Source organism: Prionailurus bengalensis, chromosome D2 (genome assembly GCF_016509475.1).
Source record: "Prionailurus bengalensis isolate Pbe53 chromosome D2, Fcat_Pben_1.1_paternal_pri, whole genome shotgun sequence".
Taxonomy (NCBI): Eukaryota; Metazoa; Chordata; class Mammalia; order Carnivora; family Felidae; genus Prionailurus; species Prionailurus bengalensis.
This window is the reverse complement of record NC_057351.1, coordinates 52,662,764-52,686,191: the sequence shown is the minus strand read 5'-3', so window position 1 is coordinate 52,686,191 and position 23,428 is coordinate 52,662,764. Positions and strand designations below refer to the sequence as shown.

Here is a 23,428-nt window from a genome sequence, read left to right as displayed (position 1 = left end):
AAAAGCTGAAAATAAAATATCATAATGAAGAATTCATTCACTCAATGGGCTATTTAATAGCAGACTAGATACGGAAGAAAAAACTATTCATAAATGTGAAGACAACTAAACAGACATTATGCAAAATGCACAAATACATACACACACACAAAGAAAAAAACAGGATCTCAGAATACTGTGAGATCAATAAAAATAGGCTCAGTAAAGTTTAAGATAGGTCCAAAAATTTATCCAGTATGAAACAGAAAAGAGAAAAGGAGAGTTCCTAGAAATTACGGACATTAAATGATCAAACATACATATAACTGGAGTTCCCAAAAGAGAGAGAGAAAATAATGGTGAAGAAATATTTGAAGAAATAAGAGTCCCCAAATTTTCTAAATTGATGAAAAGTATCAACTCACAGATTCAAAATAAGCTAAATAACCTCCAAGTAATATAACTGCAAAGAAAATCACACCTAAGCACATCACAGTCAAACTTATAAAAACAAAACATATGGAGTAAAATCATAAAAGTAGCCAGAGGAAAAAGACCTAATTACAAATCTAATATACAAATCTAATTACATTTGTAATGTGTGAAATAAACACATTTCCAGATACACAAAGCAAGAAACTTTTCTTCAGAAGACAGATGTGTACTACAATAAATACTAAACAAAATTTATCATGCTAAAGGCAATTATACCAGTTAGAAGTCTGTATCTGCAAAAAGGGAAAAAGAGCAACAGAAAGGTTAAGTGGGTAAGTTTTATTAAAAACTCTCTTTTAGGGGCGCCTGGGTGGCGCAGTCGGTTAAGCGTCCGACTTCAGCCAGGTCACGATCTCGCGGTCCGGGAGTTCGAGCCCCGCATCAGGCTCTGGGCTGATGGCTCAGAGCCTGGAGCCTGTTTCCGATTCTGTGTCTCCCTCTCTCTCTGCCCCTCCCCCGTTCATGCTCTGTCTCTCTCTGTCCCAAAAATAAATAAACGTTGAAAAAAAAAATTAAAAAAAAAAAAAAAAAAACTCTCTTTTAGGGGCGCCTGGGTGGCTCAGTCAGTTAAGCAGCCAACTTCGGCTCAGGTCATGATCTCGTGGTCCGTGAGTTCGAGCCCTGCGTTGGGCTCTGTGCTGACAGCTCAGAGCCTGGAGCCTGTTTCGGATTCTTTGTCTCCCTCTCTCTGACCCTCCCCTGTTCATGCTTTGTCTCACTCTGTCTCAAAAATAAATAAAACGTTAAAAAAAATTTTTTTAAATAAAAACTCTCTTTTAATTATGGTTAATAGGTGTATGATATATATAACATATATGTATATCATAAGTAAATTATGTTAAAACAAAAACACAACAAACAGAAGGTGGGAATAAATACAATTGTACTGTTATAAGTTTTATATTTTGATGAAGTCTAACAACATTATTTGAAAGTGAACTGTGGTGAGTTAAACATGCATATTGTGCTCTCTAGAGTAGCTGCTAAAATGTTTAACAAAGGGGCGCCTGGGTGGCGCAGTCGGTTAAGCGTCCAACTTCAGCCAGGTCACGATCTCGCGGTCCGTGAGTTCGAGCCCTGCATCAGGCTCTGGGCTGATGGCTCGGAGCCTGGAGCCTGTTTCCGATTCTGTGTCTCCCTCTCTCTCTGCCCCTCCCCCGTTCATGCTCTGTCTCTCTCTGTCCCAAAAATAAATAAACGTTGAAAAAAAAATTGAAAAAAAAATGTTTAACAAAGATATATACTAGTAAGTGAACAGTTAGAGATAAATATATATACTAAAAAAACTTAGTCATAAAAAGGAAGGAAGGAAGGTAGGAAGGAAGGAAGGAAGGAAGGAAGGAAGGAAGGAAGGAAGGAAAGAATCAGACAAACAGAAAACAGCAAGATTAAAAAGTCAACCATAATAATAATTAAATAATTGTAAATGGTCTAGAACAAAGTAGAGATTGCCTACTGGATAAAAAAAGTAATACCCAGCTATATGCTATTGGTAAGAAACACATTTTAAATATAAAGACTGAGGTTAAAAGTAAAAAAAAAAAAGTCAAAGATACATCATGAAACATCTAGTATAAGCATGCTGGAATAACTAAAATGACCACATCAACAGCAGGCAAAGTTGAATTCAAGACACAGAATATCACCAAAGATAAAGAAGGACATTTCATATGATACAGAGTCAAACAGTAAGAATATAAAACAATCATAAATGTGAGTGCATTTAATAACAGAGCTTTGAAATACATAAAAGAACATTTAAAGAACTAAAGGGAAAATAGACATACCACAATAGTTGAAAACTTAACACCCTTTTCTTACCCCTGATAGAACTGGCCAACAAAACAAAACACTAAGGGAAAAGAAAATTTGAGCTGTTTTAACACTAACACAACCTAACTGGTATTTCTAGAACATTAAAGCCACAACTGCAAAATACACAGTCTCTTTAAGCACACGTGAAATATTCATCAAGACAGGTGATATGCTGGGTCACTAAACAAGTCTCAATAAATGTCAAAGGTCTGAAATCATACAGAGTATGTTCACTCACCCAATAGTATTAAACTAGAAATTAATAATAAAGATCATAATATATCCCAAAAATCTTCCAAGTACTTGAAAAGTAAACAATACACTTGTAAATACCCCAAAAGTGTAAAAAAAAAAAAAAAAAAAAAGGAAAATAAAATATTTTAAACTAAAAGATAGTAAAAACAACATTTCAAAAGTTGTGGGGTGCAAATAAAGCAGTTCTCAGAGGAAAATGTATAACTTTAAATGTGTGTAATAAAACAGAAAGGCATAAAATCACTGTTCTAATTTTCCACTGTCTGAAGAAAGAAAAAGAACAAATTAAACCCCAAGTATAACAATGGAAATAATAAAAACAAAAACAGAAATCAAAGAGTAAATAAACTCAAATGTTAGATCTTTGAAAATATCCATAAAATAGGTGCGTGGATGGCTCAGTCAGCTGAGCGTCCAACTCTTGATTTTGGCTAGGGCATGATCCCAGAGCCATGAGATCAAGGTCTGCATGGTTTCTGGCTCCACGCCCAAGTTGGGCTCCAAGCTGGGTGTGGAGCCTGAGGATTCTCTCTCCCTCATCTTCTGCCCTTCCCGAACTCGAGCATGTGTGAGAGCTCTTTCTCTCTCTCAAAAAAAGAAAAAGAAAAGAAAACATCCATAAAATTGATAAGCCTTGTTTCATACAAATCAAGGCAAATTAATACAAATTGCTAACACTGAAAATGACAAAGATGAACATTTCTACAGATCCTGCAGACATTAAAAGGATAAAAGTTTATGCCAATAAATTAAACAACTCAGATAAAGTGGTCAAAGTCCTTCATAAAACATAAGATATGAAAACTGTCTCAAGAAGAAATACCAGATTTCAAGCTGCATTACAAAGCTGTAATCATCAAGACAGTATGGTACTGGCACAAAAACAGATACTCAGATCAATGGAACAGAATAAAGAACCCAGAAATGGACCCACAAACATATCGTCAACTAATCTTTGACAAAGCAGGAAAGAATAGCCAATGGAATAAAGATAGTCTCTTCAGCAAGTGGTGCTGGGAAAACTGGACTGCGACATGCAGAAGAATGAACCTGGACCACTTTCTTACACCATACACAAAAATAAACTCAAAATGGATGAAAGACCTAAATGTAAGACCCGAAGCCCTCGAAATCCTTGAGGAGAAAGCAGGCAAAAACCTCTTCGAACTTGGCCGCAGCAACTTCTTACTCAACATGTCTCTGGAGGCAAGAGAAACAAAAGCAAAAATGGACTACTGGAACCTCATCAAAATAAAAAGCCTCTGCACGGCAAAGGAAACAATCAGCAAAACTAAAAGGCAACAGACAGAATGGGAGAAGATATTTGCAAACAACATATCAGACAAAGGGTTAGTATCCAAAATCTATAAAGAACTTATCAAACTCAACACCCAAAAATCAAATAATACAGTGAAGAAATAGGCAAAAGACATGGATAGACACTTCTCCAAAGAAGACATCCAGATGGCCAACTGACACATGAAAAAATGCTCAACATCACTCATCATCAGGGAAATACAAATCAAAACCACAATGAGATACCACCTCACACCAGTCAGAATGGCTAACATTAACAACTCAGGCAACAACAGATGCTGGTGAGGATGTGGAGAAAGAGGATCTCTTTTGCACTGTTGGTGGGAGTGCAAACTGGTGCAGCCATTCTGGAAAACAGTATGGAGGTTCCTCAAAAAATTAAATATAGAACTACCCTACAACCCAGAAATTGCACTACTAGGTATTTATCCAAGGGATACAGGTATGCTGTTTCGAAGGGGCACATGCACCCCAATGTTTAGAGCAGCACTACTGAAAACAGCCAAAGTATGGAAAGAGCCCAAATGTCCATCAATGGATGAATGGATAAAGATGTGATACATATATACAATGGAGTATTACTCGGCAATCAAAAAGAATGCAATCTTGCCATTCACAACTACGTGGATGGAACTGGAGGGTATTATGCTAAGCGAATGAGTCAGTCAGAGAAAGACAAATATCATATGACTTCACTCATATGAGGACTTTAAGATACAGAACAGATGAACATAAGGGAAGGGAAGCAAAAATCATATAAAAACTGGGAGGGGGACAAAACAGAAGAGACTCTTAAATATGGAGAACAGAGGGTCACTGGAGGGGTGCTGGGAGGGGGGATAGGCTAAATGGGTAAGGGGCATTAAGGAATCTACTACTGAAATCATTGTTGCACTACAGGCTAACTAACTTGGATGCAAATTAAAAAAATAAATTAAATAATTTAGGGTAAAAAAAAAAAAAAAAGAACAAACAAAAAAGCTATTAAGCTTAACGTCTATTGAAGTAATGGGATTCATATCAAAATTTTGCCAGCTGGCCTTTGCTAAGAATACACTTAGAGCTTATTTCAAACTGGTTACTTTTTTCTTTCTCGGTTGGTATTTTTCTGTGATCTTCACTGGTAGGGCTCCACCAGATCTAGACTCTGGTAGGGCTCCTGAAGCTAAAACTCATTAAAGAGTAGTGGACTTCCTGGGCCCCTCCAAATTTTTATCTCTGAAGCCAGAACATGCTCAATCACCTTTAAATGTTCCTACCAAGCTCCAGCAGGGGCTTCTGCTCTCAGTAAACTGTGATAGCCTCTATTGCCTGTCTCTCTAATTCGGGGTGTAGCAGATTGCCCTACGATTTCAGTTTTCCAATGGATCTAAAAAAGGTTTTTTATTTTCAGTTTAACTTCTTGTTGTAAAGACAGGAATGATTACTACAAGGCTCTTTTACATGTCAGAACAGAAACTAGAAGTTCCTATTTTCATTCTTTTTTTTCCTTTTTCTTATTAATTTGTAAAAGCTCTTTACATATTATGGTTATGAGTCCTGTCACAAAAAAATAATCTTTCAAATGTTTTCTCCTAGTCTGTGGCTTGCCTACTAATTTTCTTACAAGAGTCTTTTGATAAATAAGTTTTTATTTGAAGTCCAATTTTCAATTTTGTATAGCTTTTTGTGATCCTTCTAAAAAATATCTTTGCTTACCCCAGTATTACGAAGAGAAACTCCTATATTTTCTTTTAGAAGTTCTACAGTTCTAGGCGGAGAACAAACACAAGAGGCAACCATATGTTGCATCAAAGGAATACTTTAAATATAAAAATACAAGAGATTAAAAGTAAAGGGATGGAAAAAGATACACTATGGTAACACTAATCAAAAGAACACTGGAGTAGCTATATTAATTTCAGATAAAGCAGACTTCAGAGCAAGGAAAATTATGAGATAGAAGCATTACATAATGATAAAATGATCAGTATCTAAAAAGACATAACAATCCTTAATGTGTATGTACCTAATAACAAAGTATCAAAATATGTGAGGCAAAAATTGATAGAACAGCAAGGAAAACAAATAAATCCACTAATATAGTTGAAGACCTCAAAACTCCTCTGGTAATCGACAGATCCAGCAACCAGAAATTCAGTTAAGGATATGGTTGAACTGAAGAGCATTATCAGTCAACTGGGTTTCACGGACATTTACAGAATATACTTCATCCAACAACAGAATATATATTCTTCTCAAGCTCACATACAACATTCGCCAATATAGGCCATATTCTGGGCTATAAAACACACCTTAAATTTAAAAGAATAAAAATCATACAAAACTAACATCATACTTAGTGGTGAGAAACGTAATGCTTCTCCCCATGAGATCAGAAACAGGCAAGGATGTTCCTCCTCACCACTCCTATTTAACCATCATACTGATATTCATTGCTAATTCAATAAGAGAAAAAGTAATAAAAGGTATTCATATTAGGAAGGAAGAAAGAAAAGCCTTGTCTGCAGATGACATGATTGTCCATGTACAAAATCCCAAACAATCAATAACAAAAAAATTCCCAGAACTAGTCAGTGATTATAGGAAGGTTGCAGGATACCAGGCTAACATACCAAAGTCAACTGCCTTTCTGTAAACCAGCAAGGAACAACTGGAATTTGAAATTAAAAACACAATATCATTTACTTTAGCACCAAAAAATGAATTATGTATAAATCTAACCAAATATATACAAGATCTATGTGAAGAAAACCACAAAACTCTGATGAAAGAAATCAAAGAAAATCTAAATAAATGGAGAGATATTCCATGTTCATGAATGGATTTCACAAAAATTAACTCATAATGGATCACAGACATAAATGTAAGACACAAAACTCTAGAAAATAACACAGAAGAAAATCTAAGTGACCTTGGATTTGGCAGTGAGTTAGTATCTTCTGTTCTAAAAAGACATTGTTAAGAGACTAAAAAGATAAGCTACAGAATGGGAGAGGATATTTTCAAAACACATAGTACTATAAAATATAAAAAAAAAACACTTAGAAGTCAACAATAAGAAAACCAACAACCATATTTAAAAGTGTAGGGGCGCCTGGGTGGCTGAGTCGGTTAAGTGTCCAACTCTTGATTTCAGCTCATGTCATGATCTCATGGTTTGAATTTGAGCCTGGCATCAGGCTCTGTGCTGACTGTGTGGAGCCTGCTTGGGATTCTTTCTCTCCCTCTGCCCCCCTCTCTCTCAAAATAAATAAATAAACTTAAAAAAATTGAAAATAAATAAAAATAAAAGTGTACAAAAGATATGAACAGATACCTCACCAAAGAATATATACACATAGCAAAGAAGCATGCGAAAAAAATGCTATCACATGCCAATACAGAATTGCAAGTTAAAACAAGATACTACCATGCATCTATTAGAATGGCTAAAATCCAAAACACTGATAACACCAAATCCTGGTGAGGGTGTGGAGCAACAGAACTCCCATTCATTAGTGCTGAGAATGTAAAATAGTAAAGCCACTCTGGAAGACAGTTTGGCTGTTTCTTACAAAGCTAAATACAGCCTCTCTCTATGATCTAGCAACTGTACCCCCAGGTATTTACCTAAATGAATTGAAAAGTTATGTCCACACAAACCTGCACACAAACGTTTATAGCAGCTTTATTTTTAACTGCCAGAAATTAGAAACAACCAAGATGTCCTTCAATAGGTGAATGGTGCAACCATACAATGCAATATTTTTCATCAATAAAAACAAATAAGCTATCAAGCCATAAAAAAGACATGGAGGAATCTTAAATGCATATTGTTAAGTGAACAAAGCCAGTCTGAACGTAACACATATTGTATGATCCCAACTATAGGACATTATGAAAAAGCCAAAACTATAGAAAGGTCAGTGATTGGCAGGGGTTTGGTAAGGGAGGGATGGGGAAAGAGATGAAGCACAAGGGATTTTTCAGGCAATAAAGCTATTCTGTATAATGTTGTCATGGTAGATGTGACACTATGCATTTGTCAAAATCAATAAAACTGTACAATATAAGAGTGAACCCTAAACCCTATTACAAACTGTAGACTTAAAAACGTGTCAATATTGGTTCTTGAATTGTAGGAAATGTACTATACTCATACAAGAAACTGTGAGGGAGAGGAAGGTATATGGGAATTCTGTACTTTCTGCTCAATACGTCTCTAAACCTGGGGCGCGTGGGTGGCCCAGTCGGTTAAGCATCCGACTTCAGCTCACGTCATCATCTCACGGTTCATGGGTTCAAGCCCTGTGTCAGGCTCTGTGCTGACAGCTCAGAGCCTGGAGCCCGCTTCAGATTCTGTGTCTCCCTCTCTTTCTCTGCCCCTCCCCTGCTCACGTTTTGTCTCTCTCTCTCTCTCCCTGAAATAAACATTAAAAAATATTTTTTAATGTGTCTCTAAACCTAAAATTATAAGCAAAGGACTTGAACTGACATTTTACAAAAGAAAATACACAAATGAATAGCAAATGAAAAGGCACTCAACATCAGTCATCAGAGAAATGTAAATTGAAACCACACTGAGATATCATTTTATATGTATCAAAATGGCTCATCTAGAACAGACTTACAGTATCGTATGTTGGCAAGGATGTGTAGTATCTAAAATTCTCACTGCTGACTGGAGTACAAAATGGTACAACCATTTGAAAAAATAAAAAGGTAGCCTATACCTACACTATAACCCAGCAATTCTACTCCTGTGCATATATTAAAGAGAAATATAAACATCTGCCTACAAAGACTTGTACACTAATTTTATAATAGTCTTATTCATAACACCTCCGAACTAAAAACAACCCAAATACCCACCAACCAGTAAATGGGTAAACAAATTCTTAGAACTGAATACTACTCAGCAATGAAAAGAAACAAACAATTGGTATATGCAATAATACGGGTGAATCTCAAAACATTTGGAGTGAAAAGTACTAGACAAGAAAAAATATATATTCTATGATTCCATTTATATCACTTCTGAGAAAATGTTAAACTAACCATTGGTGACAGAAATCAGAAAGAAGTTACCTCTGGAGGAGGGAGGAAGAACCGATTAGAAAGGGGCATAAAAGGGTGATGGAAGTGTTCTAAATCTTGTTTGGGGTAATGACTGGAATAGAGTATGAGAAAAGCTTTTGGGGTAGAAATAATGTTCAAATCTTGATCTTGGTGGTTATAAATAAAGGTGTATTTGCTTTTTAAAAATTCATGGGGCTACAGGGGCACCTGTGTGGCTCAGTCAGTTAAACATCAGCCTTCAGCTCAGGTCATGATCTCGCGGTTCGTGAGTTTGATACCCACATTGGGCTCTCTGCTGTCAGCGCAGAGCCTGCTTTGGATCCTCTGTCCCCCCCTCTCTCTCTGCCCCTGCCCCATTCACACACACTCTCTCTCTCTCTTAAAAATAAATAAACTAAAAAAAATGTATATAAAAAAAATTAATGGAGCTACAGACTTATGATTTGTGTATCTGGGTCTAAAAAAACCACTAAACAAAAAACTTAAAAAAATAAAAAACTGCACCACAGAGTAAATATTTTACAACACATGTGACAGAAAAGGGACCAACCCTCAAAATATGCAAAGATTTTAAACCTGTTGCAGACATGTTGAACTTGAGATAGTGGAATATCCATGTGAAAAGACTCAACAAGAATCAGAGACGTCAAAACCAAGCTCAAGATTCAAGCTTTGGGAGTCATCAGAACACAAATCCAGATATCTCTTAAAGAATGTGAAGTGATAGTAACTAACAAAAAACATTTTTGTTTACATTTTGCAAATCAAACCAAATATATCTGTGGGCCAGTTTGATTCTGCAGGTCACTAATTTGCAACCTCTAATGATCACCAGGAATAACATCTGCTCACGCCCTTTATTACTCCATATGGATATTTATCTTGACAAAAATATGGCAAGGCACCAGAAGTGGGGTCGTAGGTATCTAGTGCAATGGCAGCCTGAACACATGCTTTTTACCTTGACTCCTTCTTGAAATTCCAATAAACTAACATGAAGAGATTTTTTTAAAAAGCATAAGCCCACACAGATAAAAAGAAAAGGAGAAGAGAGAACAAAATTTTAGAATGTTGAAAGCTGATGGACATGTGGTAAAAAAACAAAAACAAAAACAAAAACTCAGCATATCTTAGAAAATAAATTCTAAGTCAATAGTTGAGAAGCCAAGAATATTCTCTAGAATCTCAAAAATGTCAATAATTTATAGGAATTCCACTACTTATGGAAGAGGGAGTGAAAGGAGAGCTGAAGTAAGGAATATTGGTTGAAAATGTGTTTAAGAAGCAAACCCCACTTAGTCATCTGAGTCACCTTTCTGCATTTTGGCAAAATACTAAAGAGACTAAAATAGATAATCTCTGAACAGGGGAAGACCACCCAAGGCTGAGGGCAATAGTACTGATATGAAAACAAGAGGATTAACAGAGTTTATATATACCAAATGCCCTCTTCACCACCTCAGATCCCAGAATGCTGGCAGTCAGATCTTTACCCTCCAGACAAGAGACAGGAAAAGTCTCCTCTAAGGAATCTGAGGGGCCCCAGAAGAAATAACTCCAGATATTAACATCAAAGGCTCACCAACTAAACATCCCAGCTAGGTAATCTCACAGTGAAATTCACAATCAACAAGTCCCACCCACATACCCAAAGCTTCCAATCAGCTATGTCCACTGTATTTAAATATGAGCAGTCAACCAAGGAATTACCAGATCTGAGAAACACCTCTACCAACAAAGTCAGAGATTAAAGAAAAAAATAAACAAAACAAAAATGCGGGGGGGGGGGGGCGGGGGGGTGGAAGTACTCTGTGGAAACAGACTATATGCAAGGCAAGATATAAACAATAGATCTAAAATCTCAGAGGTAAGACAAAATACTGTTAGCAATGAATCAATAACAGGTTATGAAAGAAAGAAAGAAAGAAAGAAAGAAAGAAAGAAAGAAAGAAAGAAAGAAAGAAAGAAAAAAGAAAAAGTACAAAGAAATATTTGGAGATCAAAACACAGTTCTTAGAAATTAAAAATCAGAGAGCAGAAATGAAATAAAATCAGCATTATTTTTTAGGAGATAAAAATGAAAAAATATCCTAGAAACTGAGTAAAGAGTCAAAAAAAATTGTTAAAGAAGAGTAAAGAAACTAAGAGGGCCAATCCAGAACACTAAACATCACTATCTGTCCTAGAATCAAGAAAACAGAAAGACAGGGGTGCCTCGGTGGCTCAGTGGGTTAAGTGTCCAACATCAGCTCGGGTCATGATGTCACGGTTTGTGGGTTCAAGCCCCACATCAGGTTTTGTGCTGACAGTTCAGAACGTGGAGCCTGCTTTGGATTCTGTGTCTCCCTCTCTCTCTGCCCCTCCCCTACTTGCACTGTATCTCTCTATCTCAAAAATGAATAAACATTCAAAAAAATTTAAAAAAAGAAAACAGGCAAAAATAATTCAAGAAAATGTCCTAGAACTTAAAGACATTATCAGATCAAAGAACAGTTTCCAGGTTAAATTCCAAACAGGTTCACCAAGTACCCAGCACAATGGAAGTAAACAGACCCACGTCAAAGCACATCATCAGGAAACTGCAGACCACAGAAGAGAAGATTATTCTATTTTTTTTTTAATGTTTATTACTTTTGAGAGAGAGACAGAGAGCAAGCAGAAAAGGGGCAGAGAGAGAGGGAGTCACAGAATCAGAAGCAGGCTCCAGGTTCTGAGCTGTCAGCACAGAGCCCGACACGGGGCTTGAACTCACAGACCACGAGATCATGACCTGAGCTGTAGTTGGCCGCCCAACAGACCGAGCCACCCAGGCACCCCGAGAAGATTATTCTAAAAGAGAAAAAAAATAGATCACAAACTAAAGAAATCAGAATGGCTTCAAACTTTTCAACGGCAACCCTGGAAGCTAGAGGGCATGAGAGGTGTGTGTCTGGGGGAGGGGGGGTAATAAGCCCACCTAGCAAGCAGATCTGTTTCTAAATACCTTTCTTTACTAAAAGGAACTAGGGTACCTTAGGGGCACCTGGGTGGCTGAGTCGGTTCAGCATCCAACTTCGGCTCAGGTCATGATCTCACGGTTCGTGGGTTCAAGCCCCAAGTTGGGCTCTGTACTGACAGCTCAGCCTGCTTCGAATTCTGTGTCTCCCGTCTCTCTCTGCCCCTCCCCCACTCATACTCTGTCTCTCTCTCAAAAATAAATAAACATTAGGAAAAAAACCAAGGAACTAGGGTATCTTGGAAAATGGCTATTCTAGGTCTAGGGCAAGAAAAGGAAAACGTGAGCTTGGAACATGTGTGATAAACAAGAAAGTATTCAAAGACAAAGGAGGACACAGAAATTGGCTTGAGGGGTTCCCCTAGCCAAATATGGGACAAATTTGAACATAAAAAAAAGATTATAACATATTTATTTTCTTTTTTAAGGTTTACTTATGTTTGAGAGACAGAGAGAGCAAGCGAACATGAGCAGGGGAGGGGCAGAGAGAGAGAGGGGGACAGAGGATCCAAAGTGGGCTGTGCACTGACAGCAGTGAGCCCGATACAGGACTCGAACTCCCAAACTCCGAGATTGTGACCTGAGCCGAAGTCAGACGCTCAACCAACTGAACCACCCAGGTGTCTCAATACATTTATTTTTACTTTTTTTTTTTTAATTTTTTTTTTTAACGTTTATTTATTTTGGGGACAGAGAGAGACAGAGCATGAACGGGGGAGGGGCAGACAGAGAGGGAGGCACAGAATCGGAAACAGGCTCCAGGCTCTGAGCCATCAGCCCAGAGCCTGATGCAGGGCTCGAACTCACGGACCGCGAGATCGTGACCTGGCTGAAGTCGGACGCTTAACCGACTGCGCCACCCAGGCGCCCCTTTTTTTTTAAAAAAATCCATGAGTCCATAGTGATAATCAGAAAAAGAAAAAAAAAAAAGTAAAGGGAAATAAAAAGGAAGAGCTAAAAAAAAGAAAAGCTTCTTTATATTAAGAAAAATAGCTAATAAATGTCAAAAGAATGATAAAATTATTTTTAAAAAATCACCATTTTGGAATGACAGAATTATAAAACATCACCATTTTGTAATCCCAATATAATAACTGATTAAAGCAAGAATCCTAAAACTAGTGGGTGAAAGGTTGTTAAAGAAATAGGACTCAAAATATCACCCCACAGATTACTCAGTAAATGCAAAGAAAAAAGATACCTTTCAAGTGATCTGGTAGTCATCCTCTTAACCAAATGATCCAATTTAGCATAACCTAGAGACAATCTAACAGTATACGCCTTCTGATCTCATAGAGTAAGAGGTACACAATATCATTTATGTCATACTCATGCCAAAAATATTTCATCTGAATGTAATCATGAGAAAATAAACAAATCCAAAATGGCTTGGTCTACAAGACAACTAACCTGGACCCTTTCGGGAAAAACAAAGTAGGAAGACTGTTGCAGGTTACAGGGACAAAAAAGTACATACCAACCAATGTTTCAGGAAAGGAAAGAAAATATAAGATATCTGGGAGGGGGGAGGGGAGTGGGGGAACTGAATATAAATATTAGATTATGGGGGTGCCTGGGTGGTTCAGTTGGTTAAGTGCCCTACTTTAGCTCAGGTCATGATTTCACAGTTCATGAGTTCAAGCCCCACATTAGGCCCTGTGCTGACAGCTCAGAGCCTGGAGCCTGCTTCAGATTCTGTGTCTCCCTCTCTCTCTGCCCCTCCCCTGCTCGTGCTCTGTCTCTAGCCCTCTCTCTCTCAAAAATAACTAAACATTAAAAAAATTTGTTTAATATTAGATTATGTTATTGAAAAAATATATAATGCCCTAAATTGGAAAACAGTGAAGGAACAATAGAAGTTAGTTATTTAAAGGCATAAATGTAAATATCAAAATAATCCCTTAAAAGAGGTCAAAGGTTTTGCCCCTAGCAAGGAGGAATGATGAATGGAAGTAGGGAAGATGATATCTGTTTTTCTGCAACAAACACACGGAACTATTACCTGGATCTTTAAAATGTGAAGACATACAACTCAGATAGAAAAAGAGAATATATTCATTATATATATAAAACAAAAGACTTTCAGGATAATTTACGGTTCACGTATTAAGAATGAAAAAATAATTCTACTAATTAGTATCAATTGGTAAAGGCCAATAAAATTCAATGTTTAGTACTATAAAGCAAGATACACACAGATCTTTAAGCATAGATTTGTATATAATGTACTGTGATAATTAAGCAGTTATTAATAAACTAAGAGGAAATCACTACTTCCCTATTCTAAATGTGGAATATTCTCATTTATTCTGATTTTTCTGTTACTTTAAAATTGCTCATCTTTAAAACATTTTAAACATTATTACATCTAATGATTCTATGGTAATCAATAAAGTACTGCAAATTATTTTCATATGTCATGTATTCATTTTTTGTTATAATACAGAACATGACTAGCCTACACTGTCAAAATATAACTACCCACACTGCTTCCATTGTGGTCCCACAACACACTTAGCTTTTGATTGTATGCAATGTTAACAAAGAAGCTAATCAATATTTTTTCACTCCTGTTCAGTTGTCTATTTGTCCTTCATCAATATTATCAATCTTTGATTTCACTTATAAAGGACAAGGATCCACAAATCAATGGCTAAGAATTGTTTTATTAAATGATCCTGACGGGCAAATTGCATGTAAAGGAATAAAGGTAGAGAGCAAAACTTCACATGACTCACTATAATTTATACTAAGTTTATCCATGCTTTCTTTAATAGAAAAAGAAGATTCCTATGAAAAATAAGAAAGAAACAACTCACCGTTTTGCACTCATCTGTTCTTTTAGCTTACTGTACATTTCCAGCACTGCATTAAAAAATAACTTATTTTAGCTTTCAAAATAAAAAAAAGTTGAGATGAAAAAATTAAAGGGAAGAACCTATTATAAATTCATTACTTTTCTCTATACTTTAATTCAGGCTTATATTTTCAAATAAAATTTTATACTTCAAATAAATAAAAGACATTTGAATGTCTATGTATATTGAACATTACATTATTTATACACATTATCTGGAATTTGGAATACTTCCATATGCAGACACCTATAACTGAGGCTTTAACCAACTGATAATTATCATATTCAGAAACTTATATATCTTCTCTGCGGTGGAATTAGAAGTTTGGACTTTAGTTACTCAGGAAACAAAGCTGATTGAGATTAATTTTGATTCAATATCTCAAATAATATTCATATACCAAACACAAGCATGTTATAGCTCACTAAGCAAAATTTTACACCAAATTGACATAGAAAAAAACCTTCAAAAGTGTACAGCAGAGAGTAAATTATAATAAAATCATAAATAAACATAACAAAGCAACTTTGTTTTACCATTTCTATTATGGACTCAGAAATGCAATTAGTCAATAAAAGTTGTTATAAGCTTCAGCAAGAAGCATTCAGCTTTGCCACCAAAAAGGTTTTAATGTAACTATGCAGATTACCATTTATCCTTAGTAGAATTTCAAAGTATAAAGTGAGTAAGTTATTATTGACTCCGATCAAGCCAGCTCACATTTTCACAGACCAGAAAGACAGAATACTTTTTTCCCAGATTTTCTATTTTGGCTACTTCCCAGGGGTCTTCAAGTTCATAGAAGACATTGTTCATTTATCTGAAATCCGTAATACTGCGATGGTGGCAACAGTGAACCACCTCAACCCTGTGGTCCCTATGGGTATCTCTATCACAGTCTCTATATTGCAACCAAGTATTTCTCATATTTTCCAACCAAAGCATTACAGTGAACACATAACCTGGGAAAAAGCCTAAAACTGCTGCTACAAGTATAAACTTTCTTTGAAGTCTCCTGTTTTACCTCAACAACTCCTGTAACTTTCTTATCTATCTTATATTATTTCCATATAAAAATAATACTCTCCTCAAAAATAATCAAGTAAAACTAATGTACCAGGAAAATGCATTGTTTACCCTATGACTTCTTATATGCTCTCATACTCCTAATCCAAGGAGGAGTTAAGCAATTGTACAATAATTAATAGCTTATTTGTCTTTATTCACATTAGACTGTAGGACTCTTCAGGGCTGGGAATGTCTCATTTTCAAATTTATACTTCCAATATCTACCATAATGGCTGACACAAAAAAGTATTTACGACTGGATAATTAGATAAAAGGCTAATAGAGGAAAGGAGGTAGTTCTCAATGTGGCTATTAGGAACACAATGTTTACATAAACTCAGATCACCTGCCCAGCCTTGAAAGCAAAAACAGTAGCAGTAACAAAAGTCTAATCTCTACTTCCCTTTATTTTTCTATTCCAAATAGCTGCATAGGGGAATAAGCCCAATTCAGCTTTCTCATTCTATCAGTACCCGAATTTTTAGGCTTATTACCATTTAGGGACAAAGCAATCAAACTTAGAGACTGTCTTCATGGCTACTTCACTGTATCTGATGGTGGCAAAGACATATTATTAAACATTACTAGAAGGAAGTACATTCTCAATCCTGAAACTGAACATAATAAGCAGACATTTTATTTACTCAAAGTTAGTGTGCAAGCATCCAAGATTAAACTGAGTAGAATTTCAGTGATTCTTAAAAAAAAAGAAAAGTTAATCTCACAAAGTCAGAAAACAATGTTTTTTAGCTAATAAGATCTGACAGTTTTTGGGTGCCTTTGTGGTTCAGTCGGTTAAGCATCCAACTTTGGCTCAGGTCATGATCTCGCAGTTCTTGAGTTCAAGCCCCACATCGGGCTCTGTGCTGACAGCTCAGAGCCTGGAGCCGGTTTCAGATTCTGTGTCTCCCTCTCTCTCTGCCCCTCCCCCACTCACACTTTCTCTCTCTCTCTCAAAAATAAACATTAAAAAATTGTTTAATAAAATAAAATCTGACAGTTTTAACATATAATTTGTGTTCAAAGGTAATTTTATATTATATAAATATCATACAAAGCATCTCATTCTATTCTCCAGGATAAAGGTTCAGGTTCTTTCCTAAAAAAAAATAAGTTTAGAAGATGGGACACTAAGATGGATTCAGTTTACTATATAAAGAAAAGAGGACATACACATGCTTCCTTTTGTCTGAACAGGATACATCAGGGGAAAGAAAATGCTGGTTAGTTTCTTCAGAATTTATTTGATGTCTCAGTAATATCTGAGCTGTAACAGAGAGATCAAAAACTCAGAAACCTAAAAAGTCAGTCTTTCCAAAACATAGGAGTCAAGGCAAGACCAAAGAAGTGAGAAGACCTAGCACTTTTGGATGTTTGCTTATTTTATCAGCAAAATGAGACTGTGAGCAAAGCAACACCAACCTGCTTAAATGACAAAGAGAAAACAATGGAAAACTAGTTATAAAAAATGAGGCAAATTAGGAAAAGGCAAGGAAATGTAATGAAAAGACACTCTCCTCCATGGGAAAGTATTCTGAGGAAAAACAAAAAAGCAGTGGGAGGGGGGTGAGGGACAAAGGACAAACTAGGCGGGAGGAAATGGGAGAGGGAGAGGTACAGGTTTTTCTAGGAACCTGATGTGACAGATCATCAAACAGGGACTTTATAAGATAAGAAGACCATGAAAATTCAAGGGCTAAAATGGGCAAGGAAGATAACCATGAGCTTTTGGGGGCAATCAACAAATAATCTGTAATTCCCATAATGAATAATGACCAAACACTATCATTAGATTATAATTTTACCAAGCCAAGCATTACACTGTAGACAAGTTTAACTCACCTGGAAGACATAACTGCAATTTTTCTACTACTGTTGTAATATTCCTCTGCTGAATTCTACATCGAATAATATCTTCAGTCTGGACTATCACCTTAGAAAAGAAGAAATGTTCATATTTTTAAGCAAACAGTTAAACTGCATCCACAAATTGAGCATACAAGAAATATATTCTCACCTCCTTTCCAGCATCTTGAAATTTTCGGTTGGTATCAGTAACTTGTACCTTAAAAATAATTTCACCTTAGTTAGACAAATATGCATAAAACTGCCCTGATATAACTGCTCACCCTTGTAATCAGATCATGCTTCATGAGAAACTTAGAACAAAGAAATGCAAATTCAAATTAACTCTACAGCTTGAACTTGAACTTTTGATTGAAAAGGGCTTTTGTTAACTTCAATTACTTATGACAGTTCTTTTTAACAGATTCTGTGGCAAACTTCTCAAATTTAATCTAGATTTTTGAACTTTACTTGCTTCTCTAAGTCTGTCAAACAATTCAAATCACTGACCCAATTGACCACTGGTCCCTTTTTGATAACTTCAATGAGGTCTATGTGCCATTCATTGTCTGTAGGAAATGGTGATTGCATTTTATGGTAATTAAACATTCATACTTTGCTGAATGCAAACACTGGGTGGTTGATTAACATCAAACACGGAAATCTCAATCCACAGCAACATTTTAATGCTGCAGGTGCAGACAAAGCTCAACCTCAAATTTTCCCACATATTAAGTGACTCATTAGGTCATCATCGTAAGGAAGCACATTCTAGTTTATTAAAAATCTCATTAATTTCTGAACAAAGATGCTCAGTGACCTCATTGATGCTGTATTTGGTCTCTTGTTATCTGAATATCCTTTATATAATGGTTTTTTAATCATAACCTTTGGTGAACCAGGGTCATTTTATCTGCTAAATTCTCCAAATGTAAAGAAAGATAAATAGCACAATTCTTAGAACTAAATATTTTGAATTCTGGCTAAACAAATCCAGGTCTCATTTAATAAATAACATTTTTGCTCTGTGGCAGAAAATGCACACCAACTTTCTTTAAGAAAATTATGCTTTGCTATTAAACTAAGTTTCAATATTATTAAATAATTTTGAGAACATAATCACTTATAGTAAGTTTTTAAAGGTTTTTAGAGGATAGTTTTTATCATTATTGTACTAATTGTCTTTTTTAAAATTCTAAAACTGCAAATGAGGCCTTTCATTGTATGAATTCTTTTCGTTCATTTCCCTGCATGGAAAGAAATCCTGTTAAGTCAATGCATTACTTGCTTTACAAAAAAGAGATTACTCCTGTCATTAGCATGACAACTATGTTAATAGAGCATAAAGAGCATTCCCAAATATACACACTAACTCACTTCTTGAAAATAGTACATTTAATAATTATTTGTACATATGCACTACAAACTAATATTTCAGTAATTTAATGACAGCAAAGGTAAAGAGAATTTTTTTAAATAAGTTTCTTTTATTTTAAGTTTATTTATTTATTTTAGGAGAGAACGCAGGCGCACAAGCAGGGAAGAGCGAGAGAAAGGGAAGACAGAGAATCCCACTCAGGCTCCACACTGGCAGCATGGAGCTCCATGTGGGACTCATCATGCCTAAGCTGAAACCAAGAGTCGGATGCTTAACCAACTGAGCCACCCAGGCACCCCAAAGGTTAAGAGAATTTTAAAACATTTCTTACCTTCAGTTTTTCTGCATCAGTCCTTACTTTAAGGAGTTCTGTAATAGCATCTACAAAACCCTGATGATGAAAATTACACATCTTTTCAATTTCCTTGTCATGATTACGGATACAAGCATCTAACTTTTCCATAAACTTCTTGTGTGCATTTGGTTGGTCATCATAAACAGACCTAAATGTATACAAAAAGAAAGCTAACATTAACTTCCCAGTTCACCAAAATTTATTCTTTATTAGCCCATTCTTTGAAACAGCTAATATTTTTTGGTTTTTTGCTTTGCAATCAGTATATTAAGGTGATATACATTTCAAGAATTGCTTAATTCTGATATCCAGATTTAAGCCTGTGAACATGACTTTTATTTTTAACATTTTTAAAGTTTTACTCATTTATTTATTTTGAGAGGGGGGAAGGCAGAGATAGGGAGAGACAAAATCTCAAGCAGGCTCCGTGCTGTCAACACAGAGCCCAACATGGGGCTTGAACTCATGAACTGTGAGACTGTCTCACGTTCAAGTCCCAACGTGGGGCTTGAACTCTCAAACTGTGAGATCTTGACAACTGAGTCAAGATCAAAAGTCAAGACGCTTAACCAGCTGAGCCACCCAGGCACCCCATGAATATGACTTTTAAACATACAATTAAAGCTGTTAATAATAATTTGCTATAGTACCAATATTACATTACAGTTACTTTGGAGCATAAGTTAAATGTTTAAAGTAAGCCTATAACATACCTAAAAAATACCTTCCTATCTCTTACATGTAAATTACTTCTCCCATGTAAAGGTCTCTTCACTCTAAGCTATCCTGCTCCCAAAGTCACTACCCTGAAGCTTTTCATGGTGCAAAGAGAAGGAAAAAAGGATAATCAGGACTGATTTAAAGACAAAACAAAACAAAACAAAACAGGGCACAGGAGAAGGGAATGCAATTCTACAAGTGTGAGCCCTCAAGCGGCAGCGTATTATGATAAAGCCCTTCTTTAGAAAGATATCATTTCTATCATGGATACCACAGGCCAGATGACATAGCATGCCTTCAAGTAACAGTTGAAGCCACAGAACAGATGCAGAAGTATCACAATGAATTCCACTTAATGTAACTATGGTTCAGCACTTCTCTCCAAATTAAGTTCTTTGATTGCCAGTTAAATACAAGTTTTAACTTCATAGCAACAGCTGATAATCTTTTTTTTTAATGTTTACTTATTTTTGAGAGAGAGAGAAAAAGCGGGAGTAGGTGAGGGGCAGAGAGAGATGGGGGACAGAGGATCTGAAGTGAGCTCTGTGCTGACAGTAGAGAGCCTGATGTGGGGCTAAACTCACAAACTGTGATATCATAGCCTGAGCCGAAGTCAAACGCTTCAACTACTGAGCCATTCAGGCGCCCTGCAACAGCTGATAATCTTAAAACAAAACTGAGTTAATAGTACTGCCAATAGTAAAAATCATTTGTGCGAAAAATTATTTAATTTCTTTTTGAACATGTTAATATTAAATCAGTCACAAACCCTGTAGATATCAGGAAACTGCCTAGGTATCTAGAACTCAAGGTCTGAGGCCCAGAACATGAGTCTTTAACATACTAGTGCTCAAAAAAGAATCACTGAGTAAATGATTAAGGACATGATGATGAATTTCATCATTAATGATGAACAAACTCCTGATTTCTACAGCATTTACTATGTCAGGACATACTCTAAGTACTTTGTACAGTAATTCCTCACAACAAGCCTATAAAGAAGGTGTTGTTACTACCCTTGCTTTACTGATGTTATAGATTATATAACTGCCATAAATTCCACAGCTAGCAAAGGGCAGCTGGGATATAAATCCTGGCACTATGTCTCCAGAGTTCATATTCTCAAGCACAAGGCCATATTGCAGTCACCACGATGTTCTCTAAACATGGTGTACACATTCCTACTGTATCTCAGCTCATGCTTTCTCCACATAGAGGGCACCACCCTCCCAGCCAACCACCATGCAGAAAAAATTAACCTTACCCAAAGAAAGGTTTGGCCCTTGTCCCCAGCTCCTGGGAGGTAAATCTCTGGGATGTCCTGACAGTTGTCTTTGTTTACTTGAGGGTCTTGGGCAATGCCAAATAATCTAAGCTAGCAATGTGATTTACAATGTGACTTGCAGTGGATGGGGACCTTGGGGCCACATCATATCAGCTCTGGAGAGTCTGTACATTAAGGGTAAACAACTCACAGCAGTGTATCATGTGTATGTGACCAAACCCTAGGAAAAACCCTAGACACCACAGCTTAAGTGAGCTTCCCTGGCCGGCAATATTCCGTGACTACTGCCACTCATCATTGCTGGGAGAAGTTAAGGGGTGTCTATATGACCACTGGGAAAGGACAACGGGGAGCCCCCACTTAAAACTCTCCTAGACCCTGACTTATGTGCCTCTTCCTGATGTTAATTTTAATGTTTCTTTTGCTGTAACAAACAGCAACTGTGAATATAAAAGCTTTCTAAATTCTGTGAGTCCTCCTTCTAAATTACTGAACTTCAGAGTAGTCTTGGGGACCTCCCAATCTGTGCCCCCCAATCTGTTCCTCATTATTTGAGATTTAGTTCAATTCTCATTTCTTCCAACAGACCTTCGTCAATCATTTCCATGCCAAGTAATCTCTTCATCTGCAGAATAGGTAAATTTACAGTCCTTTCCACTCATTGTGACATGTAATTATATACTATCCTTTTACTGTAAATTTAAGCCTTTCAAATATATGTCCTATATTTTATTTCTTCGTATCATCCAAAAGCTTCCTGAGGGGCAGCCTCCATGTTATAGGATTTTAATGAGTATCTATTAATAATACTAGAGACAGCAATATTGGATAGCTATTATCAAGAATTTGAGCCTTGGGGCACCTGGGTGGCTCATCTGGTTGAGTGTCCAACTTCAGCTCAGGTCATGATCTCGCAGTTTGTGGGTTCGAGCCCCACGTCAGGCTCTGTGCTGTCAGCCTGAGCCTGGAGCCTGCTTCAGATTCTGTCTCCCTCTCTCTCTGCCCTTCCCCCACTCATTGTCTCTCTCCAAGAAATAAACATTAAAAAAAAAAAAAAAATTGAGCCTTTAAGACCTGAGCTAGAACTAGGCTCTAATCTTGGACATCTTCTTTTTTCTACCTATACTATTCTCTCAATCTCATCCAGATTTGGAGCTTATTATTCCATAAACAAATGGACACCTCCCAAATGTATGATTCTAGCCCCAACCTCTCCCCTAAACTTCAAACTCATATATTTCTCCACCTGGGTATGTGATAAGCACCTCAAATATGTTCAAAATGAATCCCTACCTTTTTCCTCAAAACCTGATCCTCCCAAGGTCTTCCTCCATCTCAGTAAACCTCACTCTTCTAGTTGCTCTGGCAAAAAGCCTTGAAATCACCCCCGACTGTTTGCATTCTCTCACCCTCACTGCCAAAACAATCCAGCAAATCCAACCACATCTCACAACCTCTACTGGTGCCATCATGGACTAAGCCACCATTGTGTCTTGCCTAGAATTCTGCCAACTGCTTCTGCAATCAGTCTCCTTGATTTCACCCTTGGTCCCCTTCAGTCTGTTTACAACACAGTAGACAGAATGATGCCATTAAAATATAAATCAGATCCTGTATCTCCCTTCTGCTCAAAACCCTATTTCTCTTATAATAGCCCATAAATCGCTATATAATTTTGCCCCATGTTATCTCACTGACCTCACTTCCTAATACTTACTCTCCACTTTAGTTATTCTATGCCAGCAACACTGGCCTCCCTGTAGTTCCTGCAACACACCAAGCACATTCCTGTCCTATGCTTTACACACACACTATTTCCTTTACCTGGATCACACTTCTCACATGTGGGATCCTCCCTTACCACTTTCAGGTTTTTTTTTTTATCCCCTTCCTGATGAGGCCCTTTCTGGCTACAATATCTACATTATAAACACACACACACACACACACACACACAAAATTCCCTTCCCTGCTTTACTTTTTCTATTTTCTGAAACAAAGT

General features: G+C 36.7%; 1 protein-coding gene across 4 annotated transcripts in view; it reads right to left on the bottom strand.

Annotated features, from left to right (window-relative positions):
* Window positions 1–23,428, bottom strand: part of EXOC6 (exocyst complex component 6) — a 229,178-nt gene that overhangs the window by 160,089 nt on the left and 45,661 nt on the right. For all 4 annotated transcript variants that reach the window (XM_043596991.1, XM_043596992.1, XM_043596993.1 and 1 more), the window contains exons 2-5: window positions 19,398–19,569; window positions 17,861–17,908; window positions 17,686–17,776; window positions 14,737–14,782 (exon numbers count right to left, since the gene is read on the bottom strand). In XM_043596991.1, coding sequence (XP_043452926.1) covers window positions 14,737–14,782; window positions 17,686–17,776; window positions 17,861–17,908; window positions 19,398–19,569 — 357 coding nt within the window. The remainder of the gene's footprint in view (window positions 1–14,736; window positions 14,783–17,685; window positions 17,777–17,860; window positions 17,909–19,397; window positions 19,570–23,428) is intronic.